Below are 21,619 nucleotides of genomic sequence, written 5' to 3'. Positions count from 1 at the left end.
GTTAACAATGGCACTTGAAAGGTGACTGATTTTCTGGGATAGATATGGAATCAAATTACTTTGCTTGTTCTGTGTCCACTGGAGTAAGTATTTTGCTATAGAGTTTATAGAGGGAATGTTTATATTGGGAAATACTGAAATTAATTCTGTAAAAATTTAATATTAAAGGGATAATATACATTTTCTTTTTTATCTGTAGGTAGTGTAACTACAGTTTTCTGATGCTATTCGTTGTATACCTTATAGTGTTAGATCTGTTGTCATAACTAAAATTAACAAATTCATATTTTTTTTTTCCTCTATTTAGGAGGCCTTATTGATGTCAATGTGAGTGAAATTAGTTTTGATGAAATTCAGCAATTGTTTTCAAAAGATTTAGACATTAAGCCAGGAGGTCACTGGAAACCGAAAGACTGTAAGCCACGATGGAAGGTGAGATGTTGCTTTTCTTTTTTTTTTTTTTCCCTGTTGGTGTATAAGAACAGTTCACTGTTGCAAGCACTCAGTCTTTCACTGCTATGTATTTTATATAATATGTTATATGTTATATGTATTAGGCTTTCTGTGTTCAAGAACAGACTAAAGCTTGAAGAAAAACTTGAAAAGGATTGTAAAGAACTTGTAAAGGTTTATTAACTGTTGTTACAAAACTTTTTATATGGATGCAAACTTGTCCTATGTGTATGTTGCTTATAATTTATATATGCTTATAATATAAATTTATATATTTGTAATTAATATATGCTTATAATTAGAAGCAAGTGAACATAAAAGGAAAATCGTATTTATAGTTTCCCCAGATTTTTTATTTTTTAATAATTTGAGTAAAATTCTAATATGCTTTTGTACCAGGAATGGAAGTGTAAAACACTGAGCAAATTTAAATGTAAAAGTTGAAAAGCCTGTGTAAGCCATGGGAAACTTGATCTGTATTGAAACATTAAAATTTACAAGTGGTAATATAATAGGTATATATATATATATATATATATATATATATAATCTTTTTAAGGTGGCAATCCTTATTCCTTTTCGGAATCGCCAGGAGCATCTTCCAATTTTTTTCCGTCATCTGATACCTATGTTGCAGAAGCAGCGTCTGGAATTTGCCTTCTATGTTGTTGAACAGGTAACAGCATTTACTTGAAAAATAACTCTGTAAGATTCCTTACTAAAGAGGATTTGATATTGTTATCAAGATTTGGATTAATCCAGAATTTAAAACTTGTTACTCTGCTGTTCTAATCCTTTGAATGAAAAAGGAAACTTCAGCTTCATTCTCCAGTTTAAGCAGTGGCCAGATGCTTGTTGCTTTTCTTCAAATATGGGCTGATATTTTGTAGGTTGATAACACAGCCTCTGAAACTATTGCATTTAAGTTTTTAAGGACAAAAAAATGAGGCGTCTGTGTTCCTCAGGGGTCAATTCTAGGGCCAATGCTGTTCAATATAGTTATCAGTGATGTGAATCAAGGAGTTCAATGCACCATTAGCAAGTCGTTTGATGATACCAAACTGAGAGGTGCTGTTGACTCTCTCGAGTCTTGCTCAGATAGATTGGAGCTTTGGGCTCCAATTAATGGGGTGAAAATTAAAAAGGTGAAATGCTAGATTCTGTACCTACAGTGGAGTAAATCCAGGCACAAGTATGAATTGGTAGAGGAGTGGCTGGAGAACAGCCCTGCAGAAAGGGCTCTGGGGGTGCTGGTCAGCTGCAGGCTCAGTAGGAGCCAGAAGTGTGCCCTGGCAGCCAGGAGGGCAAGCCACACCCTGGGGCACACCAAACAGAGCATGAGCAGCCAGTCAAAAGAGGGTATTGTCTTGCTATGTTTAGTGTTGGTGGGACCTCAGCTTGAATACTGTGTACTGTTATGGGACCCATAGTTTAGGAAAGGATGTGAAGGTCCTTGAATGCATCCAGACGAGGGCAACAAAGCTGGTGCAAGTGCTGGAAGTCATGTCCTGTGAAGAGATGATAAAAGACTTTGGATTTGTCTAGTTTGGAGAAAAGAAGGATGAGGGGTGACCTCATTGCTCTCTACAGCTCTTGAGGAGGGGAAGTGGAGAGTGAGGTGCTGAGATCTTCTCCTGGGATTGAGTGATGGGATGCAGGGGAATAGTTCAAAGCTGCACCAGAGGAGGTTTAGACTGGACACTAGGAAGCATTTCTTTACCAAGAGGTTGGTCAAACACTGGAACAGGCTTCCTGGAAAGGTTGTTGAATTCCCTTAATATGCTTTAACTTTTGATCAGCCCTGAAGTGGTTAGGCAGTTGAACTAGATGATTGTTGTAGGTCCTTTCCAGCTGAAATTGTCTAGTCTATTCTGCACTGTTCTATTCTAGTTGACTCATTTAAGAAACAACAAAACATAATGTTACTTTAATTTGTATCAGTATTTCTTTAATTCATAATGTCATGCTATATTAATACAAACCACCTGTACTTTGATACCTCAGAGTTATTTGTGCTGTAAGTTGCTAGTGGTGTTTTGTGTAAGAGGGGAGAACATCTAGAAGTTTTAAATCACAAAATACAGTCGATGTATTGCTCTGCTTAGCTAGAGGAATAACTGGCATCTTTGTTGATACTTTTGGGTTTTTTTCTGGGGTAGAGGCTGTAATACTCATAGTATTGAAATTTTTTCTCCATTTTTACAGTGCTTCCTTTGTTTTCTTTTTGAAGACAGGAACACAACCTTTTAATCGTGCTATGCTCTTTAATGTCGGCTTCAAAGAGGCTATGAAGGATGCTGTTTGGGATTGCATAATATTTCATGATGTGGATCACTTACCTGAAAATGACCGAAATTATTACGGATGCGGAGAAATGCCACGCCATTTTGCAGCAAAGCTGGACAAGTACATGTACATGTAAGTAATTACCTATATTGCTGTTGGTTTTAAAGTCACAGAAACATTATTAAAGTGAGTGATTTTTGTGACAGTATGTACAGCAGATGATACCAATAAAACAGCCTCCTACTGTGCTATTCACATCAATAAATATCTAATTATTAACAGGAAGATTAAAGCTTATTCTCTATGTTTGATATGTTGCTAATTTGAAGATATTTTCAGTGTTGAACTTGTTGCAGTGAGGTTGACACTGAAACAAAAAAAAGGCTTTGTGTGTCAAGGGGAAGAACTTACCTTGCTTATTAGAAATCTTTTCTGGCTACAAAAATCTTTGTGATGGCTATTAACAAAGATACACAGATAATGTGTGGCACAGTACCACTGGAAGAAGTTTCTTCAGTTTCTCACAAATGTACAATTTGTTTTTGCTTTGTACTGCTTTTTAAGCAGAAGATTCCTTACTGCTAGTCCATTTTGTATCTTGTATTCAGTCTCTGTTGACATACAATGAATATAGTGGGTTTTGCAGTTGTGTTACCTTCTTTCTTTCTGCCATTTTACATTAATGGTGTTTTACTTGCTTTTCAACACTGTCACAGTTTGACTCAGGATCAGCAATTAAACCGATTATAATAATGCTCTCCATCTCCTCCCACTCCCACCCAGGTAGATTGAAAACTGAACCAGACAACTTTAACTAGATACTAACGATAAAAGAAAATATGTACAAGTATGTGTAGGAATGTGCAAAACCCTGTTGCCTCCCCCCACCCCCAGTAACTCCCAGGGCACTCTGCTTAGCTCTGGGCAGTTCCAAAAAGCTGTGGAGCACTGATGGAGAGAGCGCCAGAGCAGACAGGAGCTGAGGGGAGAGTTATGATGCTCAGGAATGCTCATTTGATCTAGGGATCAAATGAGATGTATAGATGGAGTCCTCCCTGGACACTGGCCACAAACAGAAGGGAAGAAGAGGGGTTTGACCTCTATGGTCCCTGAATTTATACTGAGTGCCACATATGTATGTAGATGGAATAATTTGTTTTGCAAATTTTGCCATCCATCTAGTCCACTGCTCCCTACAGCTCTTCTGCTTCTTTAGTGTCTGAAGCAGCAGATTCAAAAAGCAGAGCAAAGTGTCCTTGATCTCTCAGCAGTAACTATAAACATTCTGCTGTTATCAGTCCACTAGCTGAGAAACTTGCTGTTAATTTCAGCAAGTGTGCTGCTTAAAAGCGTTATCTGAGGAAAAAAATAAATAAATCAGTGAAAAGAAAATTGGCTTCATCCTGGCTCAAACCAGGACAAACTCAGCTGTTCTGTGACACTCTTCCAATCACTTTACAAAAAGTTGTAGCTCATTGCTTGCTACATGTATGTATTTGCCATCCTGAAATTTTATTTGTGAAGCTGATGAACTTGACAACCTGGTGAACCTGACAAATCAAAAGCAATGCATTGAAAACATGAATCTGTGTGTGTACTTCAGATTGTCAGCCAATTAGCAGTTAAACTTTCAAAGATCTTGTATGTATTTTAAAATATGCAAATAACCACACATAAATATATTTATTTAATCTATCTTTATATGTATCTATAAAATACTTTATCAAATATTTAAACATGCAATAACTTTTATAAAGGTATATAATTTTTTTTTAAAATGTAAGTGTGTAAAATAAATGTATATGTAAATGCATATTTATAAACCTTAAAAATAAATAAATGTTTGTATACAAAAAATCGCACGTGCACCACACACATACATACATATGAGTTAAAACATCAAACACTTCCATTAGCTGCCATATTACAGTTGTTTTTATTTTTGGTTGATGGTTGGTTTTAAGTTGTTGTTGGGTTTTTGTTGGTTATTTTTTTTGGCAGGTGTTTAGGGTTTTTTGGGTTTTTAGATCACCTGCTATTTCAGTTAAATGTTGAAAGGGATATATAGTAACAGCCTTCCCCAAAAGCTGCTAAAATTTGGTTGAATCCTGTGTTTCCACAGAGATCAGAAATTGCATTACTGTATTTCTTTCTTTCCCCTTGCATTCTGGAGTTATTTGTCCTTCAGTGTGGCATTTGTGTCCTAAAGAATGGTAAATCTTATTGTAGACAGTTCAAACTTGTTGAAGGTTCCAGATTTGGGAGCATCTCCTGAGAAATTCTAGATAGATTTTGATAGATTTTGTTTCATGTGCTGATACCAATTTGAGCTACAATTTAAGAGTACCCTTTATGCAACTCAGACACTACTGTGAATGTTTTGTTTAACTTCCATATCTGTTACTTAATGCCATTGCAATCAGTTTCTCTTATTGAATACATTAAGCACCTGTTCATGTTGTTAGTTTGGACTTCTTGGTTTTTTTGAAAGGTACTCTTCAAAGAGAGGGCTACCTATCTAAATTCAGCTAATAATACAGAATATGTCTCTTTTTTTCAGTCTTCCATACAATGAGTTCTTTGGTGGTGTAAGTGGCCTGACAGTGGAACAATTCAAGAAGATCAATGGGTTTCCAAATGCCTTTTGGGGATGGGGTGGAGAAGATGATGATCTTTGGAACAGGTAATGTTAAGTGCTTATGTCTTTCTCATTGTTCTGTGGTATCCACCCTTTGAGAGCAGTTAAGTGTTTTTCCTATCAGTTAATACCTTATTTCATTTGTTTTGAATGAACAAATTCTCATATTTTTAGACTTCACGGCAGAAGTATCAGAATGTGCCATTTGAAGGGACAAGTATGGTGTTCTTTTTTCTTGGCCAGGGGAGGGGCAGGGCGGGGCAGGACAGTTGACAGGCTTTTGAGAGATAAGTCTTGTAACAAATAGCGGCAGATAACAGAATTAAGCATGTTTAGTCTCATTCCTCCAAGTCTTCTGTGCATTGCTCTTTTATTTTAGTTTACATCTCTTCTTGGTGCTACCATCCCACAGATGCGTAAACATGAGTTTAAGTATCTTTCATATTTTAGGAGCAGTGTTTGAGAGAGGGCTTCATTTGTGACAATATTGGTATTTGCAAATTGGACAATGAATACAGTGGTCACTGTACTAATAACTGCTCACAGTAAGCAAGTTATTCAGTTAGAGCTGTTGAGACAAAGTGTTTACATGAGTTTATATGAGATTTATTATAAAGGAAGAGTTTGTGTTTTTATTATTTTTTCTTACTATTTTTGTATTTTTACTCTGTTGTGCTTTGAGAACAAAGCAGGAAATACTAAATATTAATTATTATTTCTCACTTTATTGGTTTTGCCAGCTTTTTTAGATGTTGGTTAGGAGTGTTTTGGGTTTTTTAGGGAGAGAACATAATTGAATCCAAAGACTTAGGTTTAAAAGTTTTTATGTGTATTTTTCACTTTTGCTGTGACTTGTAAAAACATCTTTTTAATACTCTTAGTACAAATATTTATTTATTACATGGCAGGGTTCACTATGCTGGATACAATGTAACAAGACCAGAGGGAGATTTGGGGAAGTACAAGTCCATTCCTCATCATCACAGAGGTGAAGTTCAGTTTTTAGGACGGTAAGAAAAACAGAGAACTCTTCAAATATTAGAGCTAAAGATGTTAACTTCTTTCTTACACACATACAATCTTCTTCACATGCTTACTCAGTACTTATCAGTGTTACCCCCTCTTCACTGCTAAACTTTATATTTTCTTATACACATTATGTTTGCTGTTCAAATATTCCTTATTTGACTGTGAGAGAGACTGAGTTTGTTTGTCAGAAGATGTTATTGTCATAATCTTTGATGCGGAAAGTTTTTGTTCCTTAATAGTTTGGGCATTAGTGCTGGCAGGGCTCCATTAGTTGGTTTAATTTGGATATTCTGCAAAAGGAAGTAGTACAGCTAGGGAAAATGACTCCAGCATGAAACAGACTTCAAGATCCTCAAGGATTGGTTTAACAGAATCACAGAATGTTAGAGGTTGGAAGGAACCTCCAAAGATCATTGAGTCCAACACCCCTGCCAGAGCAAGACCAAAAAACCAACCAACCAAAAATACCAGGGTAGATCACTCAGAAGGGTATCCAGACAGGTCTTGAAAGTCTCCAGAGAAGGAGTCTCCACAACCTCTCTGGGGAGCTTGTTCCAGTGCTCTGTAACCCTCACAGTAAAGAAATTACTCCTCATGTTGAGGTGGAATTTCCTGTGCTCGAGTGTGAATCCATTGCCCCTTGTCCTGTCACAGGGCACAAGTGAAAAGAGCTTGTCCCTGTCCTCTTGATGCCCAGCCCTCATCTATTTATAGACATTAAACTCCCCTCAGTCTTCTCCTCTCTAAACTGAAAAAGCCCCAGGTCTCTTAGCCTTTCCTTATAAGGCAGATGTTTCAGTCCCTTAATCATGCCTGTAGCCCTCCGTTGGACTCTCTCAAGTAGAACCCTGTCCCTCTTGAACTGGGGAGCCCAGAACTGGACACAATACTCCAAGTGAGGTCTCACCAGGGCCAAGTAGAGGGCGAGGAGAACCTCCCTCGATTTGCTGGAGACACTCCGCTTAATGCACCCCAAGATATCACTGGCCTTCTTGGCCACAAGGGCACGTTGTTGTCCCGCGGTTAACTTGTTGTCTATCAGGACTCCCAAGGTCCTTCTCCACAGAGCTGCTCTCTAGCAGATCACCTGCTAACCTGTACTGGTGCATTTTGTTGTTCCTTCCCAGGTGCAGGACTCTGCCTTTGCTCTTGTTGAACCTCATTATATTCCTCTTTGCCCAGCTCTCCAGCCTGCCCAAATCTCCCTGATTGGCTGCACAGCCTTCAGGTGAATCAGCCAAACCTCCCAGCTTTGTGTCATCAGCAAACTTGCTGAGAAGACACTCGGTCCCATCATCAAGCTCAACTTCTATTTTTGAAGAAGCTCTTTTTGTTCTCTTTTACTTCCTTTGCCAGTTTAAGTTCTCTGAGGGCTTTGGCCTTTCTTGTTACCTTCCTACATATCCTATCAATGTCCCTATAGTTCTCCCAAGTGACAAGTCCCTTTTCCCACAAACTGTAAAGGTCTTTATTCCATGAGACTTTCTTCAGAAGACCCTTGCTTATCCATGCATGTCATTTACAACCTTTATCTGATTTTTTACTTGAAGGAATGCACCTATCTTGGGCTTGGAGGAAGTGGTATTTAAAAATTGGCCAGCTTTCCTGGGCCGCCTTTCCTTCCAGAATCTTTTCCCATTGGATTCATGCAAGTAGATCTTTGAAGAGTCCAAAGTTAGCCCTCCGGAAGTCCAGAGCTGTAATCCTACTTATTACCCTACTTCTTCCTTGTAAAATACTGAACTCCACCATGATGGTTTCTTCCTTCATGTTTCATTCTTTCCTGAGATACAAGTATTATTTCCTGCTTACATTCACGTAAACTCTTTATTTTGGGGTTCCTTTCTTTTTCTATGAAGATGAAAAACAATAACTGGCCAGTAGGTTCTGGCTGCCCTAGATTGGAATAATAACCAGATAACAGCAGATGAGCTACACCTAGAAATTAGAATGTGAAATGCAAGATTAAAGGGTATATGGTATGTGTTTTCAGATAAATAGAAATACTGCTCGGTTCTGTTGGTAATGAGTGTCTCTTTCTGGGAACATCTTTCATTTCTGCTTAATTAATAATTTATAGTCACATACAGTAGGCATGCATAAATATGTGGTATGAATCTAAAATGTATGTATCTTGAGGAGGGGAACTATTTTTTTAATCACTTCAAATTTAGATGTTCGCAAATGCAGGAGTCTCACAAATGAATGGAAAACTGTTCCAAGATTTAAATGTAAAGTTATGATCAGTGAAGTTTGGTAACTCTTTTCTGAGCTCCATAGTTGAATTTTGTAGCAAAAGTGCATGAAGAAATTTAATGTTGGTTTAAAATCTGTTTAGTTTGGGACCATGAAAAGGTATACATATTACATTCTTTCTTTATTATTTAGTCTTAGTGTTAACTTGTGTATGTGAACATAAAATCCAAGTGTGTTAAAAAAATGAAGTGGCTTGCATTTAAAGCTCAGGTAGGTAATTTGGTAATTTCAAAGGACTGAGAACTAGTTTCTGAATTTGAAGCTGATTTCAAAATGAAATTACTGTTACAGTATCTAACATCAATTCAGTTGTTTCTTGCAAATCTTTCTCATGTTTTCTTCTTCCAACTCCCTCTGCAGATACAAACTTCTGAGGTATTCCAGAGAACGTCAGTATATTGATGGGTTGAACAACTTACAATATACTCCTAAAATACTTGTCAGTAGATTGTATAAAAATATAACTGTTAATCTCACACCAGAACTTGCTCCTGTTAGAGATTATTGATAGAAGTGGAATGAAAAGCTACCCTACCAGAATAAACTTTTAACATTGGAAGTTACTAATAGACACTAAAACAATACAAAACCAACAAACAGCAGCTTAGAATTAGAGATATTTTACCATGTGATGATGCATATTTGGGATGAGAAGTAAAATATTTATGTGTACATTTTGTTCTGAAAAACAAGCCAGCAGCTACCACTCAGATGTTTACAGCATGAGACTACTGTTCAAGCCTTCATTCTTCACATTCTCTTATCTTAACTACTCAACTAAATAAACTGCAGAAAACAGACTTGTAGGTTCCCTGGAAGTAGGGACAGAGGCCTCTTCCTCCAGGAATATTTTTATACTAAACTGTCCCTCCTCCCCTCCCCACACTGTATTTAAATGAATGCTTTTGTTTATTTTAAAATGTGTTTTGTAAATATGTGATGTAAATTAATGTGTGTATATATTGCTTTTAAATTGCTCAATATTTTAGGCTTCAGTATGCATTTGAGCATGTTCTTGTTTTGAGTTCTATAGGAATGTTTTCATTAGCATGAAAGAACAAGTGTAAAATCTAAGTATGCTTAAAAAAAGGTTATACCTTATGTGAAATGAAGGAAAAATTAATTGTTGGCCAGCTATGACTGTAAACTGTTATACTAGTTTTGAGCTCTAGGCCTCCTGCATATCAATATACAGAAACCAATTGTGTACATGAACTTGCTAGAAAGAAAGCTTTTAATTTTATTTATTGCCATCAAAATTGTATTATACCCTGCCATCTAAATCCTATTTATATGCATATTGCATGTGTATTATGGAAGAATCTTGCAGTTGTTGCGTATTATGATCTACAGGAACTCTGAGCTGTTTCCAGGTGTGCCACTGGTGTCCATGTCAGGGATTTTAATGCCTAAAACAATGTGTCTGAGTGCGTACAGTATTTTGGTATTGTTATTTTTTAAAAAAATCCTAGTAAACAGCACTTTTTTTTCCTCCAAAATCAGAAGAGCCAAAAATGTGTCTTCGTTGGAAGAATATTAAAGTTAGATTTTTAAGAAAATAATAAAACATAGTTCTTATAGTTCTAATGCTTGCAGTGTGAGAATTTCAGAACCATGGTGCTGGTCCGACTGTTCTGCTGATGATGACTGATGGCATAAGCGGAACTGAAAGCAGGCCAATACCAAGTGCTTTTTAAAATTCCACTCATTATATATTAATCAATATAGCTACTTAAGGGCCTATTCTGGTAGAGTGCTGAGTGCTTCTATGATGCACTGAGAATCCTCAAGTCTATGACTTTCAATGAGATAGAGGTTACACGGTCCCACGAGAACTGGTCCTGTCTGTTTCTCTGTTTTTTGTGGTGTTACATGTATGAGCAACTAGCCTGTTTCCTTGGCTTGTAATGAAAAATGTATCTTCTTATTTTCTGTTTGCTTGTAATGTTATGCTACCTAAAAGTATCCCACTGCTAAGCATTATTATTTTTTCCTAATATTTTTTTACATCCTTTATTAATACTAAGGAAAAGGACTGGATAATTTATTTTCTACGTTAATGCAAAGGTACTGACCAAGACGTACTAGACTGTTTTGTTTGTCATAGTTACTCAGCTCTTTAGGAACCAAAGACTGACTTCTGCTTCCATGAAGAATGGAAAGCAGAATATAATAAGGATTGTCTATCTATAGAGTGTTCTGTAAGAGTGTTGACAAAGAATACTAACTTTAACTCATTACTGTGTGTGCTGCCACAGATGGTGTGGTGCTTTGTGTATATGAGTTTGTTTGCCATAAACGTCTTTTATTTCTTTGACAACCCAGCAGCAACTTTTGCCATTAGCCATTTTTCAGTAAAGGTGTTAGCTTAGTTGTAGGCATCGCAAATATTTAGTAGATATGTAATGATTTAATTTAAGTAGTTGAGAACAATTGTAAGAGATACTTTAAGCTGTATAGGAATTACCCTAAAATCTACCAGTTAATATAATATACTTTAAGAATGACGTAATGTAATGTCAATAACAAGAAGTGAGTGAAAAGTCAACAAAACATCCTTCAAAAGCATGCTTAAGTGGTTTGATCACCTCCTGATATATTTTTTGAAAACTCAGTGTAAAGAATACTCTGAAGCATATGGATAAAGGCTAAATAGCTAGTACATTGTCTGAACAATTATATCTTCAAAATAAAATTATCCTTATTTCATAACAGACAAAGACAATTCTTTAAGGACTGTTGAATACATTTTTAAATCCCTGATGTAATTTTGAAGTGATTTCTGGTTTTCAGTACAAGTTCACCTGCAATTTAACATGTACTATTATGAGACATCCTTTGGTACCGTAGGTCTGTACTGTTTTCTGAAGCATGCTTTTGTGCCCATTTGTTAGGCATTCTGTGAAATTAACGTGCAGTTTTAAAAAATTCTAAAGCATATGTATGTGCATATACATACTATATTACACATATGCTGTGACTGAACTAATATAACTTTACAGCTCTCAGTGATTAATCATGTATAGTCTTAGAAAATTTTGATTTAAACCAGTATGTGAATGGATTATGACATATAGCTGAGTTCTTAAAAAGTTTACATTTTGGTGCTGCGAAGTGATGGATGTTGAAGTATGAGTTATTCACCAACACTTGTTTCTAAATACATTTTATCACTTTGGGAAGTTTTAAAAGTTGCCATCTTTAAATTTCATCAAAATAGTGTTTGTATACTACCTGCTTGAACTCAGTGCTATTCTGTAGTGAATTTTAACATAGACAGTGCCTTCAAACAAAATAAATGTGATGCAGAACTAAGAATTGTGCACATTCTGTTTTATATTTTCATGATTCTTGTAAAATGCAGAGAGAAGCTGATTGCGTTGGCTTTTGCATTGCTGACAAGGCAAGTTAAGGATGTTTTCTCTTCAATGAGTAAATATGGAGGGAGAAGAAAGAGGGAGTATTTTACAAGATTCTGAAGGTCTTGCAAATTAACAAGTGAAAAACATTACACAAATAATAAGAGTAGAATCTGGTTGCTAAGATACTCATAAGCCTATTTGCTGTATTTCAAATTTAAGCAGAATATAAGATAGAAAATTCATATTGCAATAGGCAGTTTATTGAAAAGCAGGTGCAAAATGTCCTTTTTCTTGGATCTTGCCAGTGTATTTTTCCATCATGTTTACTAATGACTGTGTTGCAGTGGGTTACTAATGAGCCAGTTACTTAAAAATATTGAAAGGATCCATTGCATATCAGCAAGAGGAAGTGTACTTAAGATTATTTTATTTGTAGAGGTATGTAAGATAGGCTTAATGAAAAATGCACTGAACCAAATGCTGGGAATTTCTTGTGTACTGTCATAGTTTTGATTTTTTGTTCATGAAAATGTTTGTACTTTTTTATCATTGTCTTTTATGAAATATAATGTTCTAAAAATTGTGTTGGCTTTTTTATTCTAAGGTTCTCTAGAGAAACATCCTTTGTGTTTTGTTTATAGGCAAAGTGTGTGTTTTTCTAATGCACAGTTCCTCAAAGTAACAAAAGGCACACCTGGCCAGCAAATACATCAGGTTAGACTGTGATAGGATCATGCATTAAGCTAACAAATTGTTTTCCCTTTATTGGTATTTATATGCATTCAGCTTTTGACTTGATTAGGCTAAATGACTCAATGATTTTGCGTACTTTTTCAAGATAGGATTGCTGTTCTGTTGAATCTCCTAATGGCTCCTCTGTATACTTAATTCTGTTTAGGAGTAATCCTCCTTATATATGCATTACAAATGAGAAATAGGATTCATTTTTATTGCTCCTGACATTAAATAGGGACCTGTTTTTCTTAGGAAATGTTAGTTGTTACTCATGTTTTTTTCTGTGTTTCTTACATTGATTACAAAAGTGTCCAATGGTTAGAGGTATGCAGGTAATTTTGGGGAGTACTTCAACTGGAGTCAAAGATACTTGCAGAATTTTATGAAAATACACAAATAAACTTCAGGTTTGTTTGATGGATAGGCTTTTCTGCAGCACTAGGTACAGACTCGCCTTGGAAGTGTTATGAGTTATATAATATATTGGAAAGCAGGAAAGTAGACATTTTAAATGTGTAGCCTCCTTAAATGTTATTCTGTGTTTTGTTGTGTTTAAGCTGCCTTTGCTTCTGTATGTTAAAAAACAGAATTGGGGGGTGAGTTTATCTCATGGTTATGTGGGGCCCTGGGTAGCAGTCCGATGTGACTTCATCTGTTGTGAATTTCAATAATAAAATAAAGATGAGGTGGGGGGTGGCTTGCATTTCCTGTGTACTTACTATTCATGAGACACTTTTCAGATTGTTTGGTTTGTTTCCTGTGCAAGAAGAAATGCAGTTTATTGACTTCATGAAATGCTTTGGTTTATTATCAGAATCCCAGTAATTATTTTCAATTATTTTTCTTTTTTTTTTTTCCTAAGACTAATGTGTTTTTTCAAACCCTAAACTTTTATTTAGAAGATCAGTACTTACAGAATACAGAGTACTTTTATTCAGAAGAGTATTTGAAAACAAAGACAATACACGTGCTTCCCAAAGTTAAGGAAGTGGATAAACAACTCTTACTGTTAGTGGTTCATTGTGAAATCTAAAGCTGTTGATACAGTCAGAAACCTAGATCTTATCATTTATGGAAATTTTAATTTACATGTCTAAATTTTCTTGCTTAATATCAGCTTCTATTCCACTGGCTCACTAACTACTGCTGTAGTTGAGTAAGAATAGGGACTGAGGAGAACAGCAATGAAGTAATGTCGATAACCAGAATCATTAGCTGTGAACACCACCTGGAAAAACAAAACAAATAAAAAGCAAATGAGAAGTGATTTCTAGATACAAGCCTAGATGGAATCATTGTTCTCATTTTCTCTAACTTTCCACAAAACTTTGGAAATACTTTCTCCATCACTGTTATCCATGACTGCCTGTCAAAGTTTTTCCACTTTAAATATGCTTCTAAGAAGCACCCATGTCACATGATTTAAATTTTATAAAATAAATACTTATTATACAAATTGGGGTTTCCTTGTTGGTTCTCAAATGGCAACAAGATAATTTCCTTATTGAAGATCTACATCACACCCCATTGAGTGTCTTTATTAAAAATAAATAAATAAATAAATCAGTCTCTCAAGTATTTTAATATTTTTGGTGCCTTTATGAAATCCTGAACTTCAAGGAACAGAGTAAACATAGTGCTACCAGAACTATCACCAGGCCATAATATGAAGCAATGGGTTTATTTTAATCCTGCTTACATATCTAGTAGATAGAGAAGGACTGCGTTAGTCCTTTGGTCACTGTGAGAATAACCTTACACATGAATGATTTACAACAGCCCTTTTAACATCTTCCCCATCAGCTCATGTCCTGTCCTTTGATTTCTCCCTCTATGTAGTAGATTATTTTGTGTTGTGCGACAATGTGTGTCAGCTTTTAAAATAGACAGAGGCTAATAACATTCTGTGATGCATAACTTGTGCTGCTTTCAGTGTTATTAAAAAACATGCATGTGAAACAACTGGTGAACTGAACAAAACATGATCCCTACTGAGGGTTATTGTTAAGAAAGTAGACTCCTGCACTCTGGATTAAATTAATTTCTAGTCTGGAATATAGACTTTAGATGTTACCTTGATGTTTAATTAGTGTATTTGCATGTTGTAAATCTTTCATCTTGCCTTTTTTATTTCAGTTACTACAGAAGGCATAGACAATCCAGCATTAACCTCCATTACTGTCTTGAATAAGAATATAATCTGTCATCCATTTCAGGGAGGCAGAAACAAAATTTAACTTGGGTGCTTGTCATCTATTCTCCAAGGAGATGAGGAAAAGGAAGTTCAACACATGCGTGCTACCAAGCTGGTGAAAGGTCTGGAGAATAAGCTTTAAGAGGAGAGGCTGAGGGAACTGGGATTTTTTAGTTTGAAGAAGAGGAGGCTGAGGGGAGACCTCACTGCTCTCTACAACTACCTGAAAGGAGGTTGTAGGAAGGTGGGTGTTGGTCTCTTCTCCCGAGTGAATAATGACAGGATGAGAGGAAATGGCCTGAAGATGTGCCACGGGAGGTTTAGACTGGATTTTGGAAAGAATGTCTTTAATGAAAGAGTGGTTGGACAGTGGAACCTGTTGCCCAGAGGGACGTGGTGGAGTCACCATTCTTGGAAGTGTTTAAAAGAAATATAGATACAGTACTTAGTGACATGATTTAAGCACTGAACAGGTAAATTAGATTATGGTAGAGGGATTTAGGTTATGGTTGGGCTTTTAATGATCTTCATGGTCCCTTCCAACTAGGATGATTCTATACTATGAATTGAAGCCTAGACATAAAAAGTATTTTTTTTTATTTGCAGCTAAAGTGCAGGGGAAAAAAAAAAATAAAAAAATTACTCACATCAGCATGGTGATGGAAGGGATTCAAGCCCATTTTCTTCCAATAAGTGGCTGTGTCAAGCTCAATCTTGTATATCCCTGTTGCAAATTTTTCTTTAGTTATGAGCTCACGGAACTCTCCATTGTCATTGGTTTGTCTGTGTGATGGCAGAAGAATGCACTTTTGGTTAAAAGTCCAAGAAGAATGCAGTTCGTAACAACTGAACTTGAGGGATGTTATGTAGCTGAAGTAATATGATTAATACTTCTATTGATCTGGAGTGGCTTATGTCCATCTGTATTATGGATGCTTCAGAGCTTATCTTGGCATTTATTACTTCCACAATCACCACAGCAGATGGCTGCCTGCCATGTTGCTACTCTGTGTGGTGTAGGGGTGAGCCAAAAACTGGCATTATTGTTCATAGACTGTTGGCAGAGTCTTGGAAGTTAATTAAACAAACCCACTCAGAAGGAAAACTTCACCACTGCTGTAAACACTATGGAAACTATGATGTACTTACTGTGCAAGTAAGTAGTGTCAACTCTCAGTTTTCCCATAGTTTTCTTTCTTATTTAAATACATTGGGTTGTTTTATCATACGTCAGGTTGTTCTGTTAGTATGGATATTTTTACAGTTGGCTATCTGAAGTTTGAGATCTGTTGTTTGAAGTGGCTGTAGGTCAACCAACAGCGTAAGCTTATGGAATTCCATGTTTTCTCTATTGATCAGTTGGTTTTCCACCCTCAACAAACAGATGGTTTTGTTTGATTTTAAGATGCTATCAGTGCTATCCAAGGCCATATAATGGCTTGAAACTATAGAACTTTGAACACCAACCATCCTGGGGCTCCAGAACCAATACTGAATGCTGTCTGTCAAGCATATCTCTTGGTTGAAATCTCTGAAATAAGTTCTATAATACTAGGTTTTTGATTGGGTAGGTTATCCACAAATAACAATGCTGGTAGTGCCTGATTTTAGTAATTGCACACCACTGTTTTGGATGCTAAATCTTTTTCTGAACATATTTTGTTCAAATTACGTGCAGAGAAAAATAATGTTTTTTATATCATTGTCCAGTGCATTACTTAGGAAGTCATAGAACTCCTTTTCTATCTTACAAGATACCCTGTAGTGAGTTACCAGAATTTTTTTATCTGTTCAAATGTTTCTATTTTTTCCTTGTTGTAGACTTGTCATTGTTAGAGAACTTCATTTATCTAATAAGCCTTCTCAGCTAAAAGCAAACGTATCTTTAACTGGGAACAGTTATTTCAGAATGTCTTGTAAACATTCAATTATGTATAAATTAACAAGGCTGTAGAGGTAGGCTGATTTAGTAGTATCATAACTTTTCTCGTACCTGGTCTTAGAGTTATTTTGTTCTTTTTTTCAAATGTTAAATTTGTTTTTAGGGCTTAAGTCAACATCTAGCTATTCATCTGAGTATCTTTATATAAGCCTCTAAGCTCAGATTTGAAAATAGGTAAATTGAACACCCTCTTAATGGAAAATGTCACACATTTCCAGAGACAGAGTATGTGTGAAGCTATCTTCTCACTTGAGGGGTAGGAGGCAATTTAAGTAGGACAACACGAATAGATTGTTCTTCCCCACCTTGTACAAATAAGTGTGGCCTTCACTGTAGCTGTATTTTTCAAGGACACATAGGAGAGCACTCTCGCTTCTGCCAGCCCACTGCTCTATTACACCAAAGGTCCACTTACATATAATTTCTTGTGGACTTTCTGGAAATGCCACTGAGTGTGGGTTCTCACTACTGAAATTCCTGCACTGTGTCAGCTTTAGCCCTCATGAGCCCTATATCACTTTTAAAAAGTAGTATAGACTATTAACAGACCTGGAAAGGTCTCAGGTGACACTTTGTAACTATTTTGAGAGAAGTGTGGAAGTGGAATGTTGTTTGTTGAATACAGAATGTTTATTCTCTGTACCCCCTAAGAATTTTTCTTCAATTTCATTTCGGGTTATACTTTAACTAAATATAGATTTTGAGTTTTTAAAGTGTTAGTATATACTATAACTGAGGGCAATTAAAAAAAACCAACTAATCTATTCCTGAAATTCTACAATAATATTTTTTTTTTAAGACTTGACAACATTTAAATATCTGGAAGATATTTTTCTTATTTTAGATACAATTATTTCTCTGTGGGGGAGTAGGTGGTAAAGCTTTATCCCCAAATTTTCTCCTTTCAGTTGAGACTTGAAGCAAAGAATGCTATCAAATACCATATGGTAGGTGTTCAAAACATTTCCATGTTTTCTTTTTAGAGCTGTGGTGCTAGTATGAAATTAAAATCCATTTAGAAAGAAGGAAAATAGCCAATAAGGGTAGGATTCTCAGCCAGTGTCTTGGCTGCAAACAAACTAAACAGAGTCTGCCTGAATCTTGGAGTAACAATGCAGCAATTCATTGCTGGGTACTAAAAAGTAACATAATCCTTTGTAATGAAATTGAAGAGAAGCGATGATTGAATTAAGGATAGTTAAAAATACTTTCTTGTGCTCACAGTAATTATAAACCATTATAAATCCATCTGGTAGTTGAAACTATAGTACAGTTAAAAGACAGTCTGCAGCAAATTAATTCAGTAGTATGTTATCTTTCCTCCGAGTAAAAAAAAACCTGTTAGAGAATATGAAACTGTTTTTTCCACTTTTTGGCCTCTTCCCAGTGCCTTTCCCTTCTTTCACTCATTATTTTGATATGACTTACATTGTATTTAACAGGTCCCAAGATCCGTCTGAAGCTTCTTTATATAACTTAACTGGAACATTTGGAGCTGGACTTCCTCGGACTGAATCCAGAATTTTTATAACAAGAGGATGCTTGGAGTCAGGAGAGTCCTTCAGATAGGAAGAGAAATTTTATATTGTAAGAAAGGTATGTGATGGTGCATAATAAAGCAGTAAGGTATATTATTCTTCAGGTCTTCAGAATATACCATCAATATACCATCAGAATATATTCCATCGCTCTATCCTGCAGAAATGTAGCCTGAAGCTTTCTGGGGGCTTTATATGGTGGAAGCAGGTAGGAAGCTATCAGGAGCTGTCAGGAGTGTAGCTGTGTGCACTGAGGAGGTGCTGTGCCTGTGTGTGAGAACACATTTCTGTTTTTTTTCTGTGACATGGCTTAGCTACACATCATCTCCAGCATGAAGATGTAACAAAATTGTGATCTCAACAGATACATTATCAAAGGTAGCAGGAATGTTTAAAAATCTGGCAAAGTCTTTCTCTGTATTGTGGAGCATGGCTTGCTTTATTTGAGAGTCTCTGATACCTTGTTGCCATAGACTTCATATAATTCTGCTGTAAACATTATAACTACCAGACACAGACTCTCTCCTAACACTGTAGTGGATCAGATTTGTCAGCCCTTGGCAGCTATGCAGGGATAGGAGAGGAAAACCTTTCAAAGATAGGATGGCTGTAGTTTCACTTCTGGCGTGTTCATCACAAGCAGTGGTCATGCCCTGATATTGTACCTGTTCAAAGGCAGAGTTGAATCAGGGCCTTGACCTTCCATTACCTAATTCTGTAGATGAGAAGTGAGAAAATGGAGCTTTGTGAAAGGTGCTAAGTGGGGATGATCTCAAAATAGCAATAATTGATCTCCATTTAATCATTGCAAACTGAATAACGATGTAGATGGTAAAAACTAAGAACTCTGGCTTACATCCCCTCCTACAGTCTGGGACATACTGAAAATTCTGTCATGCAGGAACCCTGCCCTATATCAGACCAATGTATCAGGATGCTTCTATACTGCCTGTATGGTCAGGCTCCCTTTCTAGAGGGCAGATGCTCTTCACTAGCATTTCTTCTGAGGCCTTGGCAGGGCGTTGAGCCTATTGTCACCTCGTGTGATCCTGGCTTTTGCACTATGGGAGTTCAATTAAAGTCTGCTTCCTCACAAAGGTTGGTCAGGTATTAATTTTCCCAAAGAACAGAGCTTGAGAGGAAGAATGAGTAGGGGTGAAAAAAGAGACAGGTCTGTTCTTGGAGAATTTCAGGCTGAAGCTCCGGCATCTCTGGCTTGCTTTGCTGCAATAAATGAGCCTTCTGGAAGTGGATCCTGGCTTTGGCTCTCTTCTTTGCTTACATTAATGATTGCTGAAATCCAGTCCTGCTTGCTGCAGGACTGAGCTGCGTTGAGTAGCTCAGTAAGGGAAAAGACTAGAGAAGGCATTTCTTCAAAATGGATCTCAAAACAGGAAAAAAAATGCCTCATGATTGTTCGTTGTGTTATAAGGACTTTTAGTTACTTTATAACAAGCCCAAGCCTTTTTTTGTAGTGAATATGCTATTTTTTCCCTTTCTTGTTTTAATTCATTTTTCATATAGTCACTGAGTAATGCTAAGTGCCGCTTTTCTAACTGTAAAGATCTCTCACTAATCCCGAGAGGAGAAAGAGTAGAGAAAGAGCAGTAGGAGATAACTATTGTCAATACATACCATATAATAAAAATAATTCCAACAAGATGTAATCCTCTATTTTTCACTTACACTAATTGAAGGATAAAAAAAAAAAAAAAGAAAAAAAGCTGGGACTACTAAGGAACCTCCACCCTGAGACACTTACCGATGGTGACGCTTCGGAGAAAAATGCCAGGCCAGCTAAGAAAACAAGAAATACAGAATGAAAAGCCATTTTGCCTACCACTAGGAAGTCTCAGTGTCAGCAAGTAGAAACTGATGGAATCTGTGATTTTTATATCAAGACCTCTGAACTGCAGTAACTTATCAGAAAATCCACAGGACTTTCAACATGCCAATTCATGCTATTTACTTGGTAAACAATGAGAAAATTAGTAACCCATACAAACATGACCCTTGTCTGCAAAAATAAGTATCTTCTATCATTGCCTGTGGAAATAGTTAATACTGCCTAGCTCCACAGCAGTGACCTGTTTTCTTGGAAATAATGTCTATTCTGTGTTATTTTTTTCTTTTTATTGAGGAATAGTGTTACACAGATCTCATATAGTTGAGAACAAATTTCTTGTCAAGTCAGTAATCCCAGGTTCAGTGAGAATTTCTCTGTGGTTATGGCTTGGCATAATTGACTTACCCATTTCTATCTGTTAAGAGATTTCTCACTTCTGAGAAAAAGATAGGTGGTTAATCTGTGGGCTATCTAGTTATCTTATGCATTCTCCTGAGGGAAAAATGTTACTCTTGGCTTCCAGTATGATGACCAGATACCTACACACCCATTTCTGAAGCATAGGTAAACAGTGTTGTAAGCCCTATCACTTCATTTGTCCATTAGATTCAGTACAAATTCAGGACTTTCCCTGTGCAACTGCAAGATTTAGCTCTGACCAGAAAGATCAGCTTCATTTTAGGGAGATGTTACTTCTTTAAATTAAACTTTGTCTTTCTGATCTTTGGTTAGACGTGTATGCACACTCTCTTACTAGGTTTATCCTGTCACCAGATGGATGACAAAATGCAGAGTAGTTTTTGGTTTGTAGTTTGTTTCAGGTTTTCTTAATAACTACACCTGTATGAACATATTTCTGTCCTATTTTGAGGTCTGGGCATAGCCCTCTGCAAATCAAAGCTACTGGTTTTTAAGCTCCAGGAATAGTAGGATCCCATGAAATCTGCATGCTTTAAGACAGGTGCTGTGTTTATACTATTTTTGCACTGCTTACAAGTGTTGTGTAACTACGGTAGTGTCCAGAAATCATGGAAAAAACTAACTAAATAGTGAAATGTTAATTGCTGACTTTTGAAACTTGTGAATTCACTTGGTATGCAGTCATCCCAGCAAGCTTGGTGTGTAGAGATAAACTTCAAGGTTGGTGGCAGATGAGTGCTGATGGTTTCTGAATGGCGTGATTTCAGTAATGTGTTTGGTCATATTTTTAAAGGCAGCACAACTCATTATTTTGAGCCCAATGCATTTGGTGAGGCATTTTAAGGTAGTGGAGATAGATAACAGAACATATCAAGTGCCGTGCCAGGCATGTTTTCCAGAGGTCCTTTGCACTTGAATGG

General features: G+C 36.5%; 2 protein-coding genes across 5 annotated transcripts in view; one reads left to right on the top strand and one right to left on the bottom strand.

The window, feature by feature from the left end:
- The window catches only part of B4GALT6 (beta-1,4-galactosyltransferase 6), a 36,663-nt gene extending 22,986 nt beyond the window's left edge, over positions 1 to 13,677 (top strand). The window contains exons 4-9 of one of the 4 annotated variants that reach the window (XM_051610458.1): positions 308 to 432; positions 1,046 to 1,129; positions 2,684 to 2,871; positions 5,300 to 5,422; positions 6,286 to 6,387; positions 9,023 to 13,677. In XM_051610458.1, the coding sequence (XP_051466418.1) occupies positions 308 to 432; positions 1,046 to 1,129; positions 2,684 to 2,871; positions 5,300 to 5,422; positions 6,286 to 6,387; positions 9,023 to 9,170 (770 nt within the window). In that variant the 3' untranslated portion in view covers positions 9,171 to 13,677. Of the gene's footprint in view, positions 1 to 307; positions 433 to 1,012; positions 1,130 to 2,683; positions 2,872 to 5,299; positions 5,423 to 6,285; positions 6,392 to 9,022 lie in introns of those variants that run through there. The other 3 variants (XM_051610457.1, XM_051610461.1, XM_051610460.1) reach the window with 3 other exon arrangements.
- Positions 13,670 to 20,314, bottom strand: LOC127380875 (transthyretin-like). Its single transcript, XM_051610462.1, has 4 exons — positions 20,196 to 20,314; positions 18,324 to 18,454; positions 15,601 to 15,736; positions 13,670 to 13,987 (listed from the first exon to the last, which is right to left on the bottom strand). Exons 1-4 carry the CDS (start codon positions 20,262 to 20,264, stop codon positions 13,880 to 13,882), a joined length of 444 nt encoding a protein of 147 aa, XP_051466422.1. The 5' UTR covers positions 20,265 to 20,314; the 3' UTR covers positions 13,670 to 13,879.
- Between the last annotated feature and the right edge of the window lie 1,305 nt (positions 20,315 to 21,619).

Source organism: Apus apus, chromosome 2, assembly GCF_020740795.1.
Source record: "Apus apus isolate bApuApu2 chromosome 2, bApuApu2.pri.cur, whole genome shotgun sequence".
NCBI classification, from domain to species: Eukaryota; Metazoa; Chordata; class Aves; order Apodiformes; family Apodidae; genus Apus; species Apus apus.
This window is presented reverse-complemented; position numbering and strand designations above follow the sequence as displayed.

Excerpts from the sequence above, each read along its gene's own strand:
- LOC127380875 (XM_051610462.1), bottom strand. The coding sequence starts at position 20,264 with ATGGCTTTTCATTCTGTATTTCTTGTTTTCTTAGCTGGCCTGGCATTT. Across the intron at positions 15,737-18,323 it reads TGGGACCTGTTAAATACAAT|ACAAACCAATGACAATGGAG; the intron begins GTAAGTCATATC and ends GCCATCACACAG. Across the intron at positions 13,988-15,600 it reads CCTTCCATCACCATGCTGAT|GTGGTGTTCACAGCTAATGA; the intron begins GTGAGTAATTTT and ends TTGTTTTTCCAG.